Source organism: Festucalex cinctus, chromosome 14 (genome assembly GCF_051991245.1).
Source record: "Festucalex cinctus isolate MCC-2025b chromosome 14, RoL_Fcin_1.0, whole genome shotgun sequence".
NCBI classification, from domain to species: domain Eukaryota; kingdom Metazoa; phylum Chordata; class Actinopteri; order Syngnathiformes; family Syngnathidae; genus Festucalex; species Festucalex cinctus.
Window position 1 is genome coordinate 5450588 of NC_135424.1, and position 24669 is coordinate 5475256.

Sequence of the window (24669 nt, forward strand, 5' to 3'; positions counted from 1 at the left end):
TTCGTGCTCACTCAATTTGGTTTCTTGCATCAGAGAAGCATTCAAAAGGTTTTGCTTTGCCTTCTATTGGTATACTGGTGACAAAAAAAAATAATCCTATTTACTAAATTGATTATTTTCCCAGTTCAACGGGTTAATTCAGTTGTTTAATTGGTCGGTTCATTAACTCATTCACTCGCAGCCATTTTGACAGAAGCAATCCCGTTCGCTCCCGGCTGTTTTACTGGATTTTGACTGATTTTGCAAGGCCCACAGAATTTTGTGTTCTATAGCTATAAAAGCAAAAGAAAGATTAAAGTCTCTTCTTTCATGAGGAAAAAAAAGTATGTTTCTATCTGTTTCCGTTTTGCAGCAATTAGCTTTAGGTGAGCTAAGTTTCATTTAAAATTGTAAGTAATTGAGCTTTTTTTTTTCTACATGGCCCTGGTTGATCTCCTTTGCTCTGCTGCCACCTGCTGGCCGTTTGTGTAATAACTACCATTTCTGCAACCATTCTTTGCAGTTGAGAGGCTGCATCAAAGCCTTCTGTATGCTCTAGCATAAACCCCCCCCCCCCCCAAAAAAAAAAAAACATGTATAAATACGTCTTTGGGACACTTAAAACATAAAAAAAACATATTTACACGTTATTGGGAGCAAATGAGTTAATTGGTTCGCTTTTGACTCATTTTTTACTAGTTACACTTTCAATTGATCGATTAATTGTTGCACCAACTAGTTAGTTGGTTGATGAACTAGTGAATTAGTCTTTTTTTTTTGTTGGTTGGTTTGTTACTGCTTAGTTAATTGCATAGTTAAAAGGTTGTCTGGTTAGTTATCTAGTTTTTGTAGACTATTATTTTATTGGTTAATTTGCAAGTTGGTTAGTTGGTTGATGAATTTGTTGATTGGTTGGTTGTATGATTTGTAAACTAGGAAGTTACTTTGCTTGTTAGTTCATTGATCAGGTAATTTAGTAGTTTGTTAGTTACTTAATTGATTAGTTAGTTGTTGAATTTGTTCAGTCTTTTGTTGTCCTCAGTTTATTTGTTGGTTAGGTATTTGCCAATTGCTTCATTGATTGACTGGTTAGTTGGTTGATAAAGTAGTTGGTTGTCTGGTTAATGAGTTGGTTGGTTGTTTGGTTTATTAGTTAATTGTGTGGTTAGATGTTTGTCTAGTTTTTTTGGTTGGTAGGGTCATAATTGAGATTTTTTTGTTGACTGGTTAAATAATTGGTTGTTAATGTTTAGCTGGTTGATCAACTAAGCTGTTAAGTGTTTTGTTTGATGGGTTAGCAAGTAGAATGTTACTTTGCTCATTAGTTAGCTGGTTGGTTATTTAATAATTGGTTAGTTGGTACATTTGTTAATTGGTTTTCTGTCTGCTTTGTTTGTTGGTTGGTTTGTCGACTATTAATGTCGATATTTAGTTTATTGAAAAAAAATATTTCTTCAGAAGTTGGTTGATCAATTCGTTTATTGATTTTTGTGATCTTTTTAGTTATGTTGATGTTTGTTAGTTGGTTGATCAATATGTTGTTTGATTACTCAGTTGACTGGTTAGTCGGTCGATTTGTTAATTAGTTCTCTGCCTGCTTAGTTTGTTATTTGGTGGCTTCCTTATTTATGGATTTAGTTTGTCCAGTGGTTCATCGATTGATTGGTAGTTGGCCGATGAAGTAGTAATTGGTTGGTTGCCTTTTAACTAGTTAGCAGGTAACTGGTTAGGCAATTGCTCGGTTAGCTGGTTGATTGTTAACTGGATGATCGTCTGGCTATTTAGTTTGCTGGTCGGATTGTTTGCGAGTTAGATATTTGCTTGTTTATAGGGGTGTTAAAAAAAAAATCGATTCGGCGATATATCGCGATACGACATCGCGCGATTCTCGAATCGATTCAATAAAAAAAATCGATTTTTTATTTTTTGTAATTTTTTTTTAAGAGCTCAGAATTGTTCATTCGGTAGTCTTACCGATTCAACGTCTTATCATCATTGCCTTTTTTTGTTTTTGTGTGTGTGAATCGATTTTTAAACTTCCATTTTTAATGGAAAAATATTCAACAAAACGTCTGACTTCGGGTTCGGATTCACACCTTGAGCATGGAAGAATGTTATATGAACGGAACATTAAGCCTTAATATTTTATTTTAATGCTGTTCAAACATGAAACCGATTACAACCTCTATAAGACTGAAATTTCAGATAAATAAATAATACATTTTCATATAAATCTTACACTCTACAAGCTTACTGATTCGTATTTTCTAAATTTGAATGAAAAAAAATCGCAACAATCGACTTATAAATTCGTATCGGGATTAATCGGTATCGAATCGAATCGTGACCTGTGAATCGTGATACGAATCGAATCGTCAGGTAGGCAATTCACACCCCTACTTGTTTAGATATAGTCTGTGTGGTTAGTGAGTGAGTCGGTTGGTGGTCCAAGTTGGAGAGTTTAACAGGAAGTTCATGTTTTACTCTTTTTTTTTTTTCTTTTTTTTTTTTTCTCTCTCTCTCTCTCCCATAGACACTTAAGATAGGAGAGCTTACACAACAGCGCTCTCCACTATTAACGCGCTAGTGCATCGATAGCAGGACGGTCGCTAAGCGGCACATCCTTGCAGAGGTTGGAATAATTTTGACAAGTGAATACAAATGTAAAGTAGATCTGGTGTACAACCAAAAAAAAGGAACGGTTTTCTCCCTTCCTTGGTCTTTTTTTTTTTTTTTTTTTCTTTACTGCAGCTCACAGAAAAAAACAAAAAAACAAAACGAAACGGCTTACTGCTACTTCAGAACACAGACGCGAAGAGGGGATGCCTCATCGAAAAACATGGCAACGGGCGAAAAAAAGCAAAGCGAGCTTCAAGAACGTCATTAAAAGTGAAGTTGCTCATTGTGTCGAGCAACTGAAAGGTCACTCGGGAGTCGGAACTCCCCCCCCCTCCCGTTTATCTTTAAGCGCTTTATTTGGCTTGAAACTTTCATAAATAAATGCAAGCGGCCTCGGAATGTGAGATAAGGACAACTCGCGCCAATGAAAATTTCATTACAATAATCATTGGCGCACTAAACCTTTTATCGTGTGCACCATTAAGAGACGAGCCACTCGGGCTTTTTAGCGGCGTCCTGATGGCATATTTCTCATCATCATACCGACGATTAATGATTCCCCCTCTCGTCTAAATTCTGGATTTTTATTTTTTTATTTTTTTTTGGAGCTGTGGCATTTTTGCAACAGTCACCATTGAGCAGCTTCCCTTGGAAGCCCTTTAAGGCGAGGAACCATATTTGGTCACTCAAGTGGAAAATGGTCGCAACTCACGATAAGGCAGAAGAAGCATTTGGGACGTCTGCCAGCCAATCAGCAAAGATGATTACGTTAACTGCGTTGTACTGATATGTCATTGTTAGTTTTTCCAGAAACATCGTCGGTCGTCTGTGACAAAGAATTTCCCATCAAATCCTAAAACCTTTCCGTACTAAAAATAATAATACATTTTTATAGTATAGTATATTGCAATGCAGTTTGGAAAAAGAAGTTGAACAGTTCTCATCAGTACGCCCACCAAAAATAAATAAATGAATAAATAAATAAAAGCAATTTTGTGGTCAGCCCTTCATAATAATAAAATAAAAATAATTAATAATCAGTATTTTTTATTTTTATTTTTCAAAAAAACATAGACCCCAGCTGCATTTATATCCAATTATTGATTTTTATTTTTAATAGTTGAAAATAAAAAAATAAAAAAAATAATAAAACAATAAAAAAAAGTTACAATATTATACCAAGTGTGTGTTGAAGTTCTTTCATCAGGAAAAAAAAAAGGATGCTTCTATCTTTTTCCGTTTTGCAGCAATTAGCATTAGAAGAGAGCTAAGTTTCATCAGTTTTCACAAATCTATTTAAAATTGTAATTGAGCTTTTTTTCCTAGATGGCCCTGGTTGATCTTGGTTCTGCTGCCACCTACTGGCCGTTTGTGTAATAACTACCATTTCTGCAACCGTTCTTTGCAGCTGAAAGGCTATATCAAAGCCTTCTGTATGCTCTAGCATAAAAAACAAAACAAAAAAACGTATAAATACGTCTTTGGGACACTTACATATAAAAACGTATTTACACGTTATTGGGAGCAAATGAGTTAAAGAGCTGCCTTAGAAATCATTTGGTAAGCAACACTCAACGAAGAATCATCCATTCATGTTTCTTTCGCTTATTCGGGGTCGGGTTGTCGCCCGGTTAGTTATTTGCGTAAACATGCTGTTATTCGCCAAGTATTCAATTTGTCTCCATCCATGTTTTTTTTTTTTTTTTGGAAGCATTATTTATTTATTTTTATATCTTAAAAAAAAAACCATCACCATTGTTGCGTTTGGCTGAGTGTTGCTGTTTTCCTTTTATTGGCTTCACACCCACTCCATCTTTGCTACAGAGATGAGAGCGGCTCATGCAGCCGTCCTCTCCCTTTTCCACTGGCGCTTTTATTCCTCCGAGCCTCCCCCACTTTTAACACCAACCCTCTAATGCCCCCCCCCCCCCCCTTTTTTTTTTTTTTTTTTTTTAAGAATAGCATAGTTTGCCCTTTTAAGGAAAGCCCCACACGCTCGGCCCTAAACATTACCATGCAGCGGCTGCTTTTTCTTTTCTTTTTTTTTTTTTTCTTTTTATTGGCGTCTGCTCAGTGTCGCCCCAAGAGGCGAAGCATATAAATGTGAAGAGGCGACAAAGCCCCCCCGAGTGTAACAAGGGTAATGAGGCGCATTTCCGCGGGCTCTTGAAGCGGAAAATAATAATTTCCAATGTTTTCCCTGTTAGTCTTTCACATTCCGCCTTCCCTCGCCATGTCCTCTTTAATAAATTAATAAGGTTGTCAGCATCAAACGCCTTCAACGAGTCCCCGTGCCCTGCTGAGGAATTAAAAAAAAAAAAAAAAGATACTGTAAAATAAAAATAGAATAGCATGTGCAGAAATCTCCCAGGAGGAGCCTTAAACGCCCACCACAGCGACGTTAGGGAGTCAAAAGCGTCGCAGGTGACAACGCGCCAAGATAAGCTGAAGCCAGATGAAATGAAACAAAAGTTAAGATCAAATGATACGAGATCGTGGAACAAAAGGGTCGAACGCAATCGGTTATCCAGTTTGGGGATAACAAAAAAGACGCGCGGTGAGAGGTGAGATCGTGTCAGAGATGAACTCGTGCACTCCACGATGGGGGCCAAGGCCTGAAAGTGGTAATTGGTGTCAAAGAAGTCTGCTCAAGTAAAACATCTTGACTGAGGGGATGAACGAAAAGAGATGAATGTGATCTCATCTCATTTCGTTTCATCTTTTTGAGGTGAATTGAAATGGTTTGAGATGTGGTTGAGTAGGATGTGAGGAGGATTAAAAGAAAATATTGTCAATATAAAAAAATATTGGTGCCAAAAAATTGAAGAGCTTCATTTAGACAAAAGTAGTGCTTTGTCACCACCTGTAGCATCTATGTGTCAAAAAACTATTAAAGTGAGTTGAAGATCTTCAATTACACAAGAGTTGTGCTGTGGTGCCATCTTAGTGCCAAGGAACTATGTTGAAGTGAGTTGAGGATCTTCATTTAGACAAAAGTAGTGCTTTGTCACCACCTGGTATCGTCGTCTATGTCAAGAAACAGTTAAAGTGTGTTGAAGAGCGTCAATTAGGCAAAATGTGTCCTTTGGTGCCATCTTGTGGCATTTTGGTGTCAATGAACTATGTTGAAGTGAGTTGAGGAACTTTATTTAGACAAAAGTGTTGCTTTGTCACCACCTGGTATCGTCGTCTATGTCAAGAAACAGTTCAAGTGTGTTGAAGCGCTTCAGTTGGGCAAAAGTTGTGCTTTGGTGCCATCTTGTGGCATCTTGGTGCCAAGGAACTACATTGGAGTGATTTGAGGAGCTTTATTTAGACAAAAGTAGTGCTGTGTCACCACCTCATAGCATCTATGTGTCAAGAAACTGTTCAAGTGAGTTGAAGATCTTCAATTAGACAAAAGTTGTGCTTTGGTGCCATCATGTGGCATCTTCGTGCCAAGAAACTATGTTGAAATGAGTTGAGGAGCTTCATTTAGACAATATAGTGCCGTAACACCTTGTAGCATGCTAATGTCAAACAATGCTAAAGTAAGTTGAGGACCTCCAATTAGACAAAACTTGTGCTTTGGTGTCATCTTGTGACATATTTGGTGCCAAGGAATTGTTGAAGTGAGTGGAGGAGCTCCATTGAGACAAAAGTAGTCCTTCGTCTCCATCTTGTGGCATTTTGGCATCAAGAAATTATGTTGACGTGAGTTGAGGAACTTTATTTAGACAAAAGTAGTGCTTTTCCTCAATCTTGTGGCATATTGCTGCTAAGAAATTCTGTTGAAGTGAGTTGATGAGTTTCATTTAGACAAAAGTAGTGCTAGGTTCTCTATCTTAAGACGTCTTGATGCCAAGGAACTATGTTGACGTGAGTTGAGGAACTTTATTTAGACAAAAGTAGTGCTTTGTCACCACCTCGGAGCATGCTAACGTCAAGAGTTTATGCTAAAGTGAGTTGAGGATCGCCATTTAGACAAAAAGTTGTGCTTTGGTGCCATCTTGTGGCATATTTGGCGCTAAGGAACTCTGTTGAAGTATCTTTGTAAGTTATTTGCAATGTTTGAATCGAGGCAATTTATTTACAAGTTCTAATACTTTGTCAGTGCTTTTTTAAAATCGCTACCGCAAGAGAGTTTGTGTCGGAGCGCTACAGGCTGTACTTAGGCAGAGGCGTTTGTATATACAGTGTGTGTTTTTTTGTTTGTTTTTTTTTTGGCCAAGAAAAATACAAATCCATTTGTGCTGTTGTATTTTAAGCGCCCGCGGTGATCCACGTCCACGACGCTGAGCGAAATGCGCTGCTGCAAAGGCCAATGAGCACAAAGCAAGTCGGAGGCAGGTCATGAATAAATGTATAAAAGGCTCGATTCTTCTTGGCGGAGGTGGACGACTTCTTTTTTTTTTTTTTTTTTTTTTTTTTGTGTGTGTCGTCGCCGGATTAACCTCGATGCATATCGTTAACCTGGCGGGTCCCGCAGAAACAAAGCCGACACGCTCCGGCGAACGAGCGCCTTTGATGGCTATTCAGGATGTGGTCAAACTTCTCCGCGTCTTGTTTGGCAAAGATGGAGTTGGCTCATCGCGCCGTCCGATCCCATCTCGGCGTTGGCCGCTTTCGTTGTCCGCCCAGCTGCACCTTGACAACGCCGCATTAGCCTTACAATGAATTGTTTGCTACGCACTCGCAAGGCAGCGTGTCCTCGTTTCGCACTTGGGCGCGTGAAGGCCAATTTGGCCTTTAGAGTTGCACCCTTGAATGGGAGCAATTAGCTTGCGTTCAATATTTTGCCGTTGATTGACTTGTTTTGCATGCTGCATTCGGGAGCGGCGCAAGCGGATCACCTTGAGGAGGTCGCTTAGCTTCATGCTAACGATCAATGTAAAATGCCATTGACTGGCTATCAGAATAACAGAGTGCTATTTTAATTTTACAGTCATCTTTACAGATGCCGTGTCTGCGGTAATAACGTCACTACAGCCACTGCCTGTTATTGTTTTGTTGTACGGTAAAAAAAAAGTTTGGCTTTATTTGAGGCGAGGTGTTTATTTTTCCAAGTTGGTTATATTTGCAGCTTTAGTTGTAGAATGCTGCCCAAAATTTTGGCACTACAAATGGCGCATTCAAAGTAATTAGTCGCAAAGTTTCGTTGCTCTTTTGCTAGGCATCTATTTGCAGTGAGGCATTTATTGAAGTAAATGACAAATGCTTTGCAACGTTTGTTTAACTTCAGCTTGACAGATGTCACTCATACTGACACATGACGGGACTGATTATTGTAAAGGTAATCACAGTCGTCAAAACTATGACGTGTATTTGAGGTGAGGTGTTTATTTTTTCGAGTTGGTAATTTGCAGCTTTGACTGTGGAATTCTGTCCACATATTGTCATCACAGATGCCACATTCAAAAAGTAATTAGCCACAAAGTTTCCTTGTTATTTCGCTAGGCATCTACCAGTATTTGCAGTGAGGCATTTATTGACGTAAATGACAAATGTTTTTGTTTTTTTGTTGTAATGACATCACTATAGCCACTGCCTGTTATTGTTTCCTTGTAGGGTAAAAAGTTCGGTTTCATTTGAGGTGAGGCGTTTATTTTTTTTTGAAGCTGGTGATATTTAAAATAATTGGCAACTTTAGCTGAATTTGGAATTTACAGATGCCATGTCCAAGTAGTCAAAAAGTTTCCTTGTCCTTTCACACTAGGCATCTAATTGCAGTGTGGCATTTATTGAAGTAAATGACAGCATTTTTTTTTTTTTTTTACTCTTGTTTGGGAATTCTTTGTTAAACTTCAGCTGTACAGATGGCACACATGTTGACACATGGCGGGATTGATTATTGTCAAACTAATCATAGCTGTCGTTTATGAGGTGTATTTGAGGTGAGGTGTTCATTTTTTCAAGTTGGTGACATTTAAAATAGTTCAAAGATTTATCTCTGGAATGCTGCCCAAAATTTGGGATTTACAGATGCTACAACCAAGTAATTAGTCAGAAAGTTTCCTTGTTCTTTTGCTAGGTGTCTATTTGCAGTGAGGCATTTATTGAAGTAAATGACAAATGTTTTGCAGCTTTTGCTCGGGAATATTTTTCCCAAACTTCAGCTTTGCAGATGCTGACACATGGCGGGATCATTTATTGTAAACCTAATCACAATTGTTGACTATTGTTGTGTATTTGAGGTGTGGTGTTTATTTTTTCAAGTTGGTGATATTTAAAATACTTTTTAGCTCTGGAATGCTGCCCAAAATTTGGAATTTACAGATGGCATGTCCAAGTAGTGACAAAGTTTCCTTATTCTTTCGCAGTGGGGCATTTATGAATGACATGTATTTGAGGTGAGGTATTTATTTTTTTTAATTCCATGATCAGACCTCGACTGTATTAGAGTAGCAGCCACTATTTGAGGAAACACAATCAAATCTCTGTTTTAAGAATGATTTTTCTGGTTGAGCGGCAACCCCGTAGATCTTTCACAGCTGACATTTGCGCCGGGCGACTCTTGCACTCCATTTGTTCCCGTAATGTACGAGCGGTGGCATTTCCAAGTCTGATCTCGTCACCTTCCGTTTCCTCCCGCTTTTCGACGGCAAGGTCTAAAGATCTGATCAAAGAGGCCATCCTGGACAACGACTTCATGAAGAACCTGGAGCTGTCGCAGATCCAGGAGATCGTGGACTGCATGTATCCGGTGGAGTACGGAAAGGACAGTTGCATCATCAAGGAGGGCGACGTGGGTTCGCTGGTGTACGTCATGGAAGGTACGAGCACGCGTGGAAAAGTGCATGAAAATTGCGAGTCTCCGTGTTTGTTTGTTTTGTTTTTTTCATGATAATGGCTGCTGCTCCTGCGCTAATGTGAAAGTCTGCTGCACTGCTTGTTTGGATCCATGAAAAGTGATTTTGCCGCAATAAAATATGATCAAGTGCTACGATAAATCCTTTTATGAATCACTGTAGAGATGAGCACACAGAATATACTGCGGCAATATCTGTGGCACATGAAATGTAATAATTCATTGCTCACTACGAATGGCCATTCTTTTTTTTATGTATATTTCAACTGCTAAAAATGTAGTCAATCAAATTTGATTGTACAGTGAACTACTGTTTACGTTTCAGGCCAACCTGCAATGTAGAGAGAGCGGGCTTGTTCGATTTTATTTGTGTTTATTTGACTCCAAAATGCTTTGTTTTAGTTTGAATTAGTTTTTTTGGGTTTATTTTTTAAGGGACCCCTCAAAAAATTCTTGACAATAAATATGTTCTTTGCAGCCGCGCTATTCTCAATACAATATTCTGGTTAATGTTGCGATGAGTGAAGCAGCAGTTTTCAATATCAGAAGGTGGCCATTTTTCTTTTCTTTTTTTTTCCCACTCACTCACACAAACACACATGGTCTCCCAGGCGGGAAGCGAACCCACACCAACTGTCACCAAAGGCAAGTGACGGTTCCACTCCTCCACCAGGAGCCCAAGGTGGCCATTTTGCCACTTGCTGTCAAGTGAAAATGACGTCACAGTTGCTCAGGTAACAACCAATCACAGTGCGGCTTTAGAAATTAGGTGAGCTGCGATTGGTCGTTGCCTGAACCCTGAGCAACTGTGATGTCATCTTTAGTCGACAACAAGTAGCAAAATGGCCGCCCCTTGGAATGGATAAAAACAGTTGGATTTTGCTTCATAACTCATATTCCACAAATGTAATATTAACTCATTCGCTCTCAGCCATTTTCACATTTCGCAATCCCGTTCGCTCCCGGCTGTTTTACTGAATTTTGACTGATTTTGCAAGGCCCACAGAATATTGTGTTTAATTGCTATAAAAGCATGGAACCTATCAAAAGAAAGATTAAAGCCTCTTCTTTCATCAGGAAAAAAAAGTATGTTTCTATCTATTTCCGTTTTGCAGCAATTAGCATTAGATGAGAGCTAAGTTTCATCAGTTTTTTACAAATCTATTTAAAATTGTAAGTAATTTAGCTTTTTTTCTAGATGACCCTGGTTGATCTCCTTTGCTCTGCTGCCACCTGCTGGCCGTTTGTGAAATAATTACCTTTTCTGCAACCGTTCTTTGCAGTTGAGAGGCTGCATCAAAGCCTTCTGTATCCTCTAGCATTAAAAAAAAAAAAAAAAACGTGTAAATACGTCTTTGGGACACTTAAAACATAAAAAACAACGTATTTACACGTTATTGGGAGCAAATGAGTTAATCAGAATGTCATGTATAGACTAGCGAGGTCACATATAACACGTTATTGTCAGGAAATGCTTAAGGTTGACTTCCCCTTTAAAAATATAAATATTTAACATGAAAAACATGAATTGATCTAGGCAAAAAAAAAAGAAGGATATTTATTTTAACTGTATTTACAGTTAAATTTTGTTTTGTCAGCGTAAAATGTAGTTTCAGTTAGTTACCATGTTTTTTTTTTTGTTTTTAAATACATTTTATTTATTTGGTCAACAAAAATGCTACACACATTTTACTTATTTTGTTTGTTTCCGTTAACGGTAATATCCTTGGTCTGAGTCTGAGTAAATGCATTGGCCTGGTGGGATAGTGTGTCCTGTCCGCACCCCCTCTCCGGAATCTTTACGTCTCATCATTTCGAGATGTCCGATTGTCGGGCTCAAATTCGGCCCGTTGATCGCGATGCCTCTCGTCCGCTTCGGCGTCTTTCATTGCTTGACTTAATGCCGCCGCTAAAGATTTACAATCGACCGTCATGGAAAGTCTTTGCTCACAGGTTTCAAAGCAAGACGCAATAAGCCGGCATCTTGTGAAATGATATTACACTGAAAGGTCAATGACATACTTTGGAGAATGCCGATATTGATCTTTTCATCTCACCCACATTTCCTGGAGGTTCGATTTGTCCTGGCGGTGTGTTGAGCGGATCTATTGGAAAAGAGAATCAAATACAGCTATTTGAACAATTTTTTTATCTTTATTTTTTTTATTTGTGTCCATGTCCATATAACTGCGTAAGGGGAGCGAGCAGACGACGAGCATTGTGATGACAGCAGGAATGTTAAATGCAGGCTTTTTGTTCTTCATCTAATCTCCCGAGTCATTGGGGGCGACTTCCAAAACGTTTTGTGAAGGGCAAAGTCAATTTGACTTCAAAACAGGATTACATTAGGGATGCGAATCATTCATATCGGACAAAGTTGTGTAGCATTTGTATTAGCGTCATTGAAAACTTTTTCCTTTTAGCATGCATTTAGCAAGCTTTCAATGTTTTTCGATGTGTTGCCTAATATGGATGATTCAAGACGTAGTTGAAGGCAAAAGCTCAGACTGGTTGTGATGCTGTGCGTTTCCTGTTAGCAAGTACATTTTTATTTTTTATCAACTTTTCTTCAATTTTTAAAGGATTGATGCTGTGATAGCCTTTCCTAGCTTTTCAATTGGTTGATGTAGCGCCTTCTGTTGTTTTCCTTCTGATTCGATCTTCATTTTGTGTGAAGATGACATTAAACGGTTTGGTTGAACGTCTCATGGCTGAAATATACAATGTTTAATTGCCACTAGTTTTATTTGTCAGATTTACAGTGCAACTGGAAGAGATAACGAAACAGCTTGAGGCAGGCACATTTTGCCAATTTCTTGCGAGAGAGTGACAACAGGAACTCAAGATTTTCTTTTTTCTTTTTCTTTTTTTTAACTCATTTACTCCAAATAACATATATTATGTATGTAATATTTTTTTAATGCTCTAAGTGTCCCAAAGACGTATTTATACGTTTTTTTTATTTTTTTATTTTTTATGCTAGAGCATACAGAAGACTTTGATGCAGCCTCTCAACTGCAAAGAACGGTTGCAGAAATGGTAGTTATTACACAAACGGCCAGCAGGTGGCAGCAGACAAAGGAGATCAACCAGGGCCATGTAGAAAAAAAGCTCAATTATTTACAATTTTAAATAGATTTGTGAAAACTGATTAAACTTAGCTCTCTTCTAATGCTAATTGCTGCAAAACGGAAACAGATAGAAACATACTCTTTTTTTTTTTTTTTCCTGATGAAAGAAGAAACTTTAATCTTTCTTTTGATAGGTTCCATGCTTTTATAGCATTGAACACAATATTCTGTGGGCCTTGCAATATCAGTCCAAATCCAGTAAAACAGCCGGGAGCGAACGGGATTGCTTCTGTGAAAATGGCTGCGAGTGAATGAGTTAAGTGTATTTTCACAAGTTTACATGTGTTTAAATCATGTGGCAGAGGTCGAACTACATCGAGCAAAAGTAAGGCAACACATTTGACGAGACTTGTCATCGCACTGTGCCGATGTTTGGCCTCTTATCAGAACTCAGCGATTTTATTATTCTGCTCCATTTTCGTGATGACTGAGTGATTTTGATGATCACACCAAAGGCACTTTATGGTGACATTGACCCGTTCCAAAAATTAATGTTCCTGACAATTGTGGCACCATTTAAAAGGGTAATAAACAGACTTTCCAATGTTAAGATATTTTGCCAAGAAGCGTTGTTAGAAAGAATAATCTGCCAAAAAAAAAAAAAATCCTTACTTTTTGTCCTTTATTATTAACTCATTCACTCCCAGCCATTTTCACAGAAGCAATCCCGTTCGCTCCCGGCTGTTTTACTGAATTTTGACTGATTTTGCAAGCCCCACAGAATATTGTGTTTAATTGCTATAAAAGCATGGAACCTATCAAAAGAAAGATTAAAGCCTCTTCTTTCATCAGGAAAAAAAAGTATGTTTCTATCTATTTCCGTTTTGCAGCAATTAGCATTAGATGAGAGCTGTTTCATCAGTTTTCACAAATCTATTTAAAATTCTAAGTAATTTAGCTTTTTTTCTACATGGCCCTGGTTGATCTCCTTTGCTCTGCTGCCACCTGCTGGCCGTTTGTGTAATAACTACCATTTCTGCAACCGTTCTTTGCAGTTGAGAGGCTGCATCAAAACCTTCTGTATGCTCTAGCATTAAAAAAAACAAACAAAAAAACGTGTAAATACGTCTTTGGGACACTTAGAACATTAAAAAAACTTATTTACACGTTATTGGGAGCAAATCAGTTAAAGAACAAAAAAAGGGTCTTTATGATGTCACTGCAAAAGCCTATTAGACATATTTTGAAGTACTGCAGGTAGGTCAGTGTGGTGCATGTCCTCCTCTAATAAATGGGGGGTCACTGTATTTACTTTACAAATTGGCATCAATGTTGACCCGAGTACAATATGGTTCCTTACAATATAAAGAGACTACAGTGACATCGAGAGCCGATTTAAACACTCAAGCAACGCAAAGCGCAAGTGACAGCTGGCAAAATGCTCGAATGAGACTGTAAACATTGACTCCGCGGATCCTTTACGTGTACTTCATTGTCATCGCGTCGCAAGAATGACATCACTCGCTTATCTGCGACACGCAGACGCGGATGCGAGCCATCTAACGTGTCATCATTTCATGCAGATAATATGCAAAAAAAAAAAAAAGGTGCCCACCGCTGATGAGACGCTACAAGCAAATCAGGGATTATATCTTTGACTATAATTACGGAACGCATTTGCTTATGGCGAGCATTGTGATGAGAGAAACAATACGCTTGTATATGTTGCGCTGGAAAACAAAATCTGGCGTCTATTGTATTGTATTTATTTATTTATTTTGAATCCCCATAGTGTTTTTGTAATGAGGATTGATCGTGGCTGTAAGAAGATGAACGTCCTGGAGGTTGCCTCGTCACTTTTGGGGTCTCCAATGAGCCAATGGCGTCACGCTAGATGTGATGAAGAGCGACATACACAATAATGTGGAGAAAAAAACCCGAAAAAAAAACACATCTGCACAAGAGTTAATTGTGAAGGGACTTTGTGATTTGAAGCGTATTGGAAATGTGTCAACTCGGTTGCCATATCACTTTTTTTTGTGGGATCCTTTGAGTGAGTTCACGTAGATTTACAGGTTTCACTCACTTGTGATCTATAGTGTACTCATTTGTTTGCCAGAGATCATTTAGGAAACGTAAAGAGTTGCTCTGTGAATGTTTATAGCTAGCTTCCATTGTTGGCTGGCTACGGCTAACACCTCACTGTTAGCTGGCTAACACCATGCTAGCAAAAAACAAAAGGGAGTTTTCAAACTTGGACACTGTAAAGAACGTAACTTGGAAACGTAAAGAGTTGCTCTGTGAATGTTTATAGCTAGCTTCCATTGTTGGCTAGTTACGGCTAACACCTCAATGTTAGCCGGCTAACACCATGCTAGCAAAAACAAAAGGGAGTTTTCAAACTTGGACACTGTCAAGAACGTAACTTGGAAACGTAAAGAGTTGCTCTGTGAATGTTTATAGCTAGCTTCCATTGTTGGCTGGCTACGGCTAACACCTCACTGTTAGCCGGCTAACACCATGCTAGCAAAAAACAAAAGGGCGTTTTCAAACTTGGACACTGTAAACAACATAACTTGGAAACGTAAAGAGTTGCTCTGTGAATGTTTATAGCTAGCTTCCATTGTTGGCTGGCTACGGCTAACACCTCACTGTTAGCCGGCTAACACCATACTAGCAAAAAACAAAAGGGAGTTTTCAAACTTGGACACTGTCAAGAACGTAACTTGGAAACGTAAAGAGTTGCTCTGTGAATGTTTATAGCTAGCTTCCATTGTTGGCTGGCTATGGCTAACACCTCACTGTTAGCCGGCTAACACCATGCTAGCAAAAAACAAAAGGGCGTTTTCAAACTTGGACACTGTCAAGAACGTAACTTGGAAACGTAAAGAGTTGCTCTGTGAATGTTTATAGCTAGCTTCCATTGTTGGCTGGCTACGGCTAACACCTCACTGTTAGCCGGCTAACACCATGCTAGCAAAAAACAAAAGGGCGTTTTCAAACTTGGACACTGTAAACAACATAACTTGGAAACGTAAAGAGTTGCTCTGTGAATGTTTATAGCTAGCTTCCATTGTTGGCTGGCTACGGCTAACACCTCACTGTTAGCCGGCTAACGCCATGCTAGCAAAAAACACAAGGGAGTTTTCAAACTTGGACACTGTAAAGAACGTAACTTGGAAACGTACCAATTAATTTCGTAAGTAGAGGTACCACTGTATGATAATAATAATAATATCCTTTTTTTTTTTAAATACAGTTAGAATAATGCAAATGAAAATTCTCATAAGTACAGAACTGACATTCTTTGGAATTTCAGTTGTGAAATTTTTGGAGGCACATCTTGATGAAAAATATTCCTGTTCTCCCTCTAACCTTTTGTACAATTTCCAACTAAATTCTCCTGAGAAAAGCGTGAACGTATTTTTTTTGTATTTTTTTCGTCCCAGCCTCCCTGTTTGCCCCGGTAGTTTGCATGAATCATCGTGCGAGATCAGATAAGCCAGGAGGGATGCTGGCTGGCCGCTTTGATGAGGCGCGCCTTAATGAACTTTTGTTGTATTATTATTTCGTTTGCCCACATGGATCCTGTTTGAAAGACAGACCCTAACGCGACACAAAAAGTGTTTCTATGGAGACGGGAGCCACAAACAGCCGGGACAGGTGGCTAATGATGATAAGTAATAGAGTACTGTATTAGCAATAAAACATGCCTCACCGTCACCATGAAACATAATCAAATGCAACCACATAGTATATGCAAATAGACCCGAAAACCAAACGACAACCTGTACTCCAGTACCATGTCGCAGATGACAGTGTGAACCGGCAGACTCTAATCCAGAGCACTGGGAGAAGAGATTGAAGGATTTGTTTGGATGGCATAAATACAGTGCGAGACTGGGCACGGGCCAAACATTTGCAAAGTGAACGCGATGGGTTCAATTGCTGCAGCTGGGGATTTTGTTTGGCAAAAAAAAAAAAAAGGGCAGAATAATGAGCTTCCATGGCAAGTTGAAACTAAGCAAAGAGACAAATTGTAAACATGCAGGCGTGCGCATAAACAGCGACCGTAACGAGTCGCTGGAGCGAAAACTTTGCTCATTTGTTGTCTGTGAATGAAAATTTCCTCACATGGACACGACGACTTAAGTTCAATGTTTGCGCTTGTGGTATTGTAAACAGATTTGTTATATTGTGTTACTATGTTATATTTATGGCCTAGAAATGTTTTTTTTTTTTTAAATAATATCTGAATATGACTTTGCTACTGCGCTAGCTAGCACAGGCTAGTAAAAAATCATGACACGTTCCAACTTGTGCAAAAATTCTGCGTATGTAGCCACACGTAACTGTAACCTGTACTTGCCGACCTCTAAAACTATAAATGAGTATTTAAGGATTTTTAAAATTGAGAATAATTTTTTAATTCTTCAAGTAAATAATCATATTTTGCTTGCTTAAAAATCACTTTGACTGCGCTAATCCTTTTATCGTAAAATTCGACCATTGACTTTAAAATGAAAAATTTGATAAAATTTTGGGGAAAATTTGCCAAGTCGCATGGAAATATGATTAATGTATTTATGACATCAGTGGTGATAAACTTATATTTTTATGATTGACTATTAAAGAGATACTTGACTCTTTGAACAATTCTCAGCAGTGAAGAGTTTTTGTCCAGAATGAATTTGGTAACGTCATTATTTTTCATGTACAATTAATACCTTTAAAAAGTCATTTTTCTACTTTCTGTGTGTCGACTGATGATGACATCACCTGTGCTGAGGAAGTAGGTAACGGCCAATCATGGCTCACCTGTTTTCTGGGTTTGGTCAGTAAACCGAGCCGTTGATTGGCCGTTACCTACTTCCTCAGCACAGGTGATGTCATCATCAGTCGACAGACAGAAAGTAGAAAAAAATAATTTTTAACACATTCACTGCCAGCCCAGCAAAAATGCATCATTTGACGTCTTTTTTTTTTTTTTCACGTCAATGGCAGTGAATGAGTGGTACTAATTGCACATGAAAAATAATATTACCACATTAATTATAGACAAAATATGAACTTTTTACTGCTGAAAATGGCTCAATGAGTCAAGTATCCCTTTAAGGATTTAAAATATTACAATTTATAAATATCTTATGATTACAATTACACCCAGAAACAGATTATAATATTTCCCAAAGTAGTGGCTGTCCCTGTAGTAAATGTCATGATTAATACCTGGCGGCGTCATCCACAAAAATAAATGCCTTCCTCAAATAGTGTTTTCCGTTGCTATCGTTTAAAAGAAAACAAATATTATGTCAGTTCACAGACGCTATTGTTCACACGTTGATGTTTAAACCATTGGTCCCATTTGAACTCATTTGCCAACCAAATCAGCAGCACCAAAGCATGTAAGCAGTTGTTCGTGTGAGGCTCCCGCATGTTTGCAAATGAGTATTATGAATCATCTTTTGTAGTGAGGAGACAAATGATGTCATCCCTCCACGTTCTATAAACATTCCTGTTCATTGAAGATTCTTCCATTGTCCCCAAATCTATATGTGATTGATTGGCAACCAGTCCAGGGTGTTCATCTGGGATCGACTTTAGTTCAACCCGCGACCGAATGAAGACAAGTGCTATATAGAAAATGGATAAATGAAATAAGCATTCCAATCAGAGGTGATTCAAATCTCTGAGACCGAGCTAATCCTTTTATCCCCACAAGGCACAAAGAACTGATTTACAACTTCACTTTGTGTTTTAGTTTTAGTTACTCACCCTTAAAAAGTTTTAAAGCGAAAGAGTAGTATTAGTTTTTTGGATTTATGTCGCGCCGTAAGAATAAAACAAATACATTCCACGGGCAAAGGTGTCTGCAGTCATACCGCTGATGCTGAATTATGCATGTTGTCTTTTAGAGAGAGCTGGCTGGCGGCGTGCCCTCGTGCACATTTTACTAGCTGGGAGTAAGTGAGGAGGCGAGAGCGGGCGGGGAGGGGAAATAGAGAGCCGAGTGTGTACAAGTGGAGAGCCCGAGTGCCCACTGTACATTGACAGTTTCTATGCCGGGCTTCCATATTCAATGTGGCAATTGGTGCTCAGAGAGCACTTTCTTATTCGGCTCCAAGTGTTTCGCTTTCACAGGTTCTCACGACAAAGTACCAATTATTTTTATTTCTTTGACATTACCTTCTGTAAAGGTAGCAACCTGACAGACTTGACTTAAAAAGTTGCAAGGACATAATTGAATGTATGTATGTTCAAAAACATACATGTTAGGTTCATTGAAGTAGGTGTGAAAATCAAAAATCAGAGCCGGTGACGATTCCGTTGATTAACTCTTAGAAAAAAAATAAAATAAATAAAGAACCAGCACTTTGATCGAGGCTAGGCTCCTGGCGAGGGTGCTTAACTCATTGACTGCCATCGACGGAAAAAGACGTCAAATAATGCATTTTTGCTGGGCTGGCAGTGAATGTGTTAAACACAATGTGCCAATATATTTTGTGATTATAATGCAGCATCCTTTTTTCCTTTTTTCTTTTTTTAAGGCAAATTTTGCTTAAAAATTCGTCAATTTTGGTTACATCTCATCTTAACTCATTGACTGGCATTGACGGAAAAAGATGTCTAATAATGCATTTTTGCTGGGCTGGCAGTGAATGTGTTAAACACAATGTGCCAATATATTTTGTGATTATAATGCAGCATCCTTTTTTCCTTTTTTCTTTTTTTAAGGCAAATTTGGCTTAAAAATTCGTCAATTTTGGTTACATCTCATCTTAACTCATTGACTGCCATCGACGGAAAAAGACGTCAAATAATGCATTTTTGCTGGGCTGGCAGTGAATGTGTTAAACACAATGTGCCAATATATTTTGTGATTATAATGCAGCATCCTTTTTTCCTTTTTTCTTTTTTTTAAGGCAAATTTGGCTTAAAAATTCGTCAATTTTGGTTACATCTCATCTTAACTCATTGACTGGCATTGACGGAAAAAGACGTCTAATAATGCATTTTTGCTGGGCTGGCAGTGAATGTGTTGAAGGGATACTTGACTCATTGAGCCATTTTCAGCAGTTAAAAAGTTCATATTTTGCCCAGCATTGATTTGATAACTTCATAATTTTTCGTGTGCAATTAATACATATAAAAACACATCTTTCCACTTGCTGTCGGCTGAAGATGACATCACCTGTGCTGAAAAATAGTAATTGGAAAAAAAATCGTTTTTTTAAAGGTATTAATTGTTCATGAAAAATAATGAAGTTATCACATTAATTCTAGATAAAATATAATTACTGTTGAAAATGAGTCAAGTATCAGTGTCAAGAGTGCCATTCTCGGCTGTGATTGGGGGAAAAAAAGAAAAGTGCTGAAAACTGGAAAATTAGGAGTGGAGGGGGCTCACTTATCTCTGGAGACAGCAGTTTCTAAAAAGTGGAAACCAGGTCAAATATTTTCATTTTTACATAAAAAAAAAAAAAAAAAAAAAAAAAATATATATATATATATATATATATATATATATATATATATTTTTTTTTAAATGTCTGAATTAGTTTTGGATCAAATTGAATTCAAAAGCAGCACTAGAAATTTTCCTAAATTTTAGTAGACAAAGTGTACTTTGACTGTTCTCATTGTGGGAATGCTGAAGCATTCCCACATATGTTATTATGATTTTTATTCTCCACACTTTTTTTGCCACGTAACACCTGCCACACAATACTTCCAATTTACACTGGTCACATTTCAACTAGCTTCACAAATTCACGCCTCCCTATTTGCACAATTTAACGTTTAATATCAACTTTTCGCCATTCATTTTCAATGGGACAGATATCGAACTTTTTCTAAGTATCACTTTCCACGCCCACTTCCGTACATATAACTTACCGTCATTACCAGGTGTCTGATACTGCTTGGTGGCCCAGTTGGTAAAGTGCATTGCCCAGTAACCAGGTGGTCATAATTTCATAATTTAGCTCTCAATTTACTTCATAAGCATTCCACATGCATTCAAATTTGAGCATTCAGCTTTCCGCATTCCCACGCAATTTCTGCAGAAATTTCACTTAGTCTAGTTTTCAAAGTTGTTGTTTCAGGTGGGTTTAAGAATCTAAATATTTCATTTTCAATGGACCAATAAGAGTGGAACTTGACAATTTTCTAAGGTATTTTGAATTCTTGTAAAAGGTAAGCAGAAACTACATCAAGCTTTTGAGAAGTAAGTCCCCTCCATTTTTTTTCCCCTTTGAGTGTACACTGGATATGATTAACTAAAGTTTAAGATGTTATAAACATAAAATCAAACACATTTGTAGTACATCATTCCACCACACAATGCAATTATCAGCCAGGAACTGTCAGATGCTCAGCGCATTTTGAGCAGCCGTCTTTCTTGCGCGCTAAACAAAGCAGACGCGGCAGGATCTCTTTGTGAACGTACCGGTTGATTGTGTGACTCATGGGAAGTCTCGTAGTTTTGGTTTTGAAATATCTTTTGTGACAGGACTTTCAGGGTTTTTTGACACACCTCTTACAAAATGGATGATTGAATGCGTGCAGTTTCCTGGGATATACCAGTGAATAACAATGAGCATCCGTGTTTACCCGCTCACCACTCGCACTTAGAGCAGTTTAATACCTCTTTTATATTGTGACACTCAAGCAGCTGGTCGACATTATTGTGCGCATCTTTAATCGGATCCAAACAACATCTCGGGACGGAAAATCCCAGCTGTATATTTTGTCACGGGATGGTTCCTTTTGGCTTCCTCTCGCACCTTATCACATCTGTCACCTTGCACTCCAGCCTACGGGCTGAAAAGCAGACGTGGGAATTTATCTGTAATGACTTTAAGCGCTCATCGTTTGCTGTGCTTGTAAACGTCTTAGTGTCTACGACTCCTAACAATCGTGATGATAATTCAAGGCAGGGAAACGAATGCTGGCTTTGGACTTGTTGTCATTTCAGGGACTTTGGGGCTGACTTTTGAGATTTGTGGTAGAGTTTGACCGGTAATAGCCAAAAAGCTGAGGACAAATATCCGTCTTGTGTTGGCATCAAGTAATCGAATGACGGCAGGAGGAGATAAAAGTAAAACATGTACTGAAAATGTGCTCAAGTGTGAAAGGAAAATGAGTTGAGGTGAGTGGTTAACTCGTTCACTCCCAACCATTTTCACTCAAGTGTTTTCCTGGATTTTGACTGATTATGCAAGGCCCGTGAAATGTTGTATGTTCTATTGCTATAAAAATATGGAACCTACCAAAAGAGAGATTAGAGTCTCTTCTTTTATCAGGAAAAAAAAATGTATATTCCTATCTGTTTCCGCTGTGCAGCAATTTGCAATAGAACATAGCTAAGTTTTATCATTATCCACAATTCTGCTTAGAACTGTGGGGAAATCGGCTATTTTAACATGGCCTGGTTGATCTCTTATACTCTGCTGCCACTCAACCATTTTCTGCAGTAGAGCGACTGCATGAAAGCCTTCTCTATGCTCTGGCAATAAAAAACAACAACAACAACAACAAAAAAACGTATAAATACGTCTTTGGGACACTTAAAACATTTAAAATATGACGTATTTATACGTTTTTGGGAGCTAATGAGTTAATACGAGTGCCTAAAAGTTTCGAGGTTGTGGGTTTCTATCTTGGCTCCAGTCTTGAGCTTGAGTGGGTTTTCCCGTGTACTCTGTTGTTAGGTACATCGAAGACGCTGAATTGCCCATAATTGTGATAGAGAATGCTAAAAATGTTAAAGTCTTAAATTGGACTTCCTTAAACCTTGTTGAATGTCTCCAAACAGATTTCTTCCAAGGCTTCAGATGGGACCTCCGTAATCTGGTACAAACCTTAGACGCAATCAGCGGAGGCACAAGAGTGTGACTGCGTGTCACGCGTGTGAAAAGGACACAATTTGTGAAGCTAATTAGAAGGAACACCTTTGGTTACCCCAACTACCGGCACTCCGCCGTTATTATCACTCTGTTCACGCACTAATGATAAGGATCCCCCTCCCACCCTATCCCCCTCCCACATCTCTTTGCGTGCTGATAAGCAGAATGAAAATAGCAAATGCTTGGGATTGCAGAAAGACAAGTGCGCTCACACAGAGCCATTGCACTGTCATGGTTGCCTGGCAACTTAAGCGAAGCAGACCTTAAAAGTGTTGCGAGTTGTTGCCGGCGCATTTTGGGGAAAGCTTCTCAAAGCCGAGTAAGACTGACACACTTTGCTTTGATGGTCACCAGGGAACGCCGCTTCACGTATTTGGCCGGTAAAAACATATATATATATATATATATATATATATATATATATATATATATATATATATATATATATATATATATATATATATATTAGGGGTGTGAATTGCCTAGTACCTGACGATTCGATTCGTATCACGATTCACAGGTCACGATTCGATTCGATACCGATTAATCCCGATACGAATGGTCACGATTCGATACCGATTAATCCCGATACGAATTTATAAGTCGATTGTTGCGATTTTTTTCCATTCAAATTTAGAAAATACTATCAGTAAATTTGTACATGTACACTGTAAGATATTTGTATGAATATATTTATCTAAAACTTGAGGCTTATAACCGTGAGCCACTGTACACAAACAGTTTGCAATCTGTTTCACATTTGAACAGCATTAAAATAAAAATATTAAGGCTTAATGTGCCGTTCATATAACATTCTTCCATGCTCAAGGTGTGAATCCTTAAAAAAAAAAAAAAAAAAAAAAAAAAAAAAAAAAAAAAAAAAAAAATTGATTCTGCTGATTATTGAATCGATTCGAGAATCGCGCGATGTAGTATCGCGATATATCGCCGAATCGATTTTTTTTAACACCCCTAATATATATATATATTAGGATTCCATGGGGTGAGGAGGGTCTGGAATTGGAATGACACTCATCTGATTATCTTAGCTTTGGTGTTTAAAAAACAAAAAAAAAAACAAAAAAAAAACAAAACGCCATCCACACTGCTGTGCATGTCCACTTCAATTGAAAAAAACTGAAAAAAAAAACTGGAGCCGCGTGTTATTAAATCAAAAGTTTGTTATTAAATAAAGCACAGGTGGAATTATACTTCACTTCCAGCTCTGCGTGAACTGAACTGATTGTGTTTTGCTTCTCCGCTTGACCGACTGTGCAATATTGTGCCTTGAAAAATTCATGTCGTTTACAGCACTGTTTGCCAACCTTTCGCAGATAATGAAATTATGATGATCTATTCTCAATTTACTCACAAATTTGCTTGATGAGTTGAACACAAAATGGCAACAGGTGGATTCACAGGTTAATTGTACTTTCTGCCATTAACTCATTTGCTCCCAAAGACGTATTTATACGTTTAAAAAAAAACAAAAAACATTTTATGCTAGAGCATACAGAAGGCTTTGATGCAGCCTCTGAACTGAAGAGATGCTTGAAGCAATGGTTATTACAAAAACGGCCAGCAGGTGGCAGCAGAGTATAAGAGATCAACCAGGGCCATGTTGCAAAAAGCTCTTTCCCCACTGTTTTAAAAAGATTTGTGAATAATGATGAAACTTAGCTATATTCTAATTCTAATTGCTGCAAAACGGAAACTGATATAACATACTTTTTTTTTTTTCCTGACTCTAATCTTTCTTTCTGTAGGTTCCATGTTTTTATAGCAATAGATCACAATAGTCTATGGGCCTTGCAAAATCAGTCAAAATCCAGTAAAACAGCCCGGAGCAAATGGGATTGCTTCAGTGAAAATGGCTGGGAGTGAATGAGTTAATTAAGCGGATAAACATTTAACTGTGTCACTATATACTGGTGGCATAGATAGATGAGCAAATATGCATTATTTGATTATTTTGCAGTAACTAAATAATCACTTCCACTTTCAATTAAGTGAAATTGGATAATTCACCCCGCAGCGCTCCTGATGATGATCACTCACGGCACATGTGCACAAATGTGCCGTAACGCAGTGGTGGGGACTCACTGGTTCCCGAGAATTAATTCCCAAACTCTACAAAACAAGGATCACATAAATTAGTATTATAGTGACATTAAGCGCTTCTTCCAGCGGCGTCCATGTTTCAGCGAAGCCAATCTCATTATTTTCCATTCCAAAGGCAACCTGCCCCGGCCTAATCATTTCAATTCTTTATGGGTCGCTGCCTTTTCAGCAATCCAGTTATTCA

At 38.2% G+C, this 24669-nt stretch overlaps 1 protein-coding gene across 4 annotated transcripts in view; it reads left to right on the plus strand.

The window, feature by feature from the left end:
- LOC144001170 (cGMP-dependent protein kinase 1) overlaps window positions 1-24669 on the plus strand; it is a 130492-nt gene that overhangs the window by 15596 nt on the left and 90227 nt on the right. For all 4 annotated transcript variants that reach the window (XM_077495261.1, XM_077495263.1, XM_077495262.1 and 1 more), the window contains exon 2: window positions 9184-9350. In XM_077495261.1, the coding sequence (XP_077351387.1) occupies window positions 9184-9350 (167 nt within the window). The remainder of the gene's footprint in view (window positions 1-9183; window positions 9351-24669) is intronic.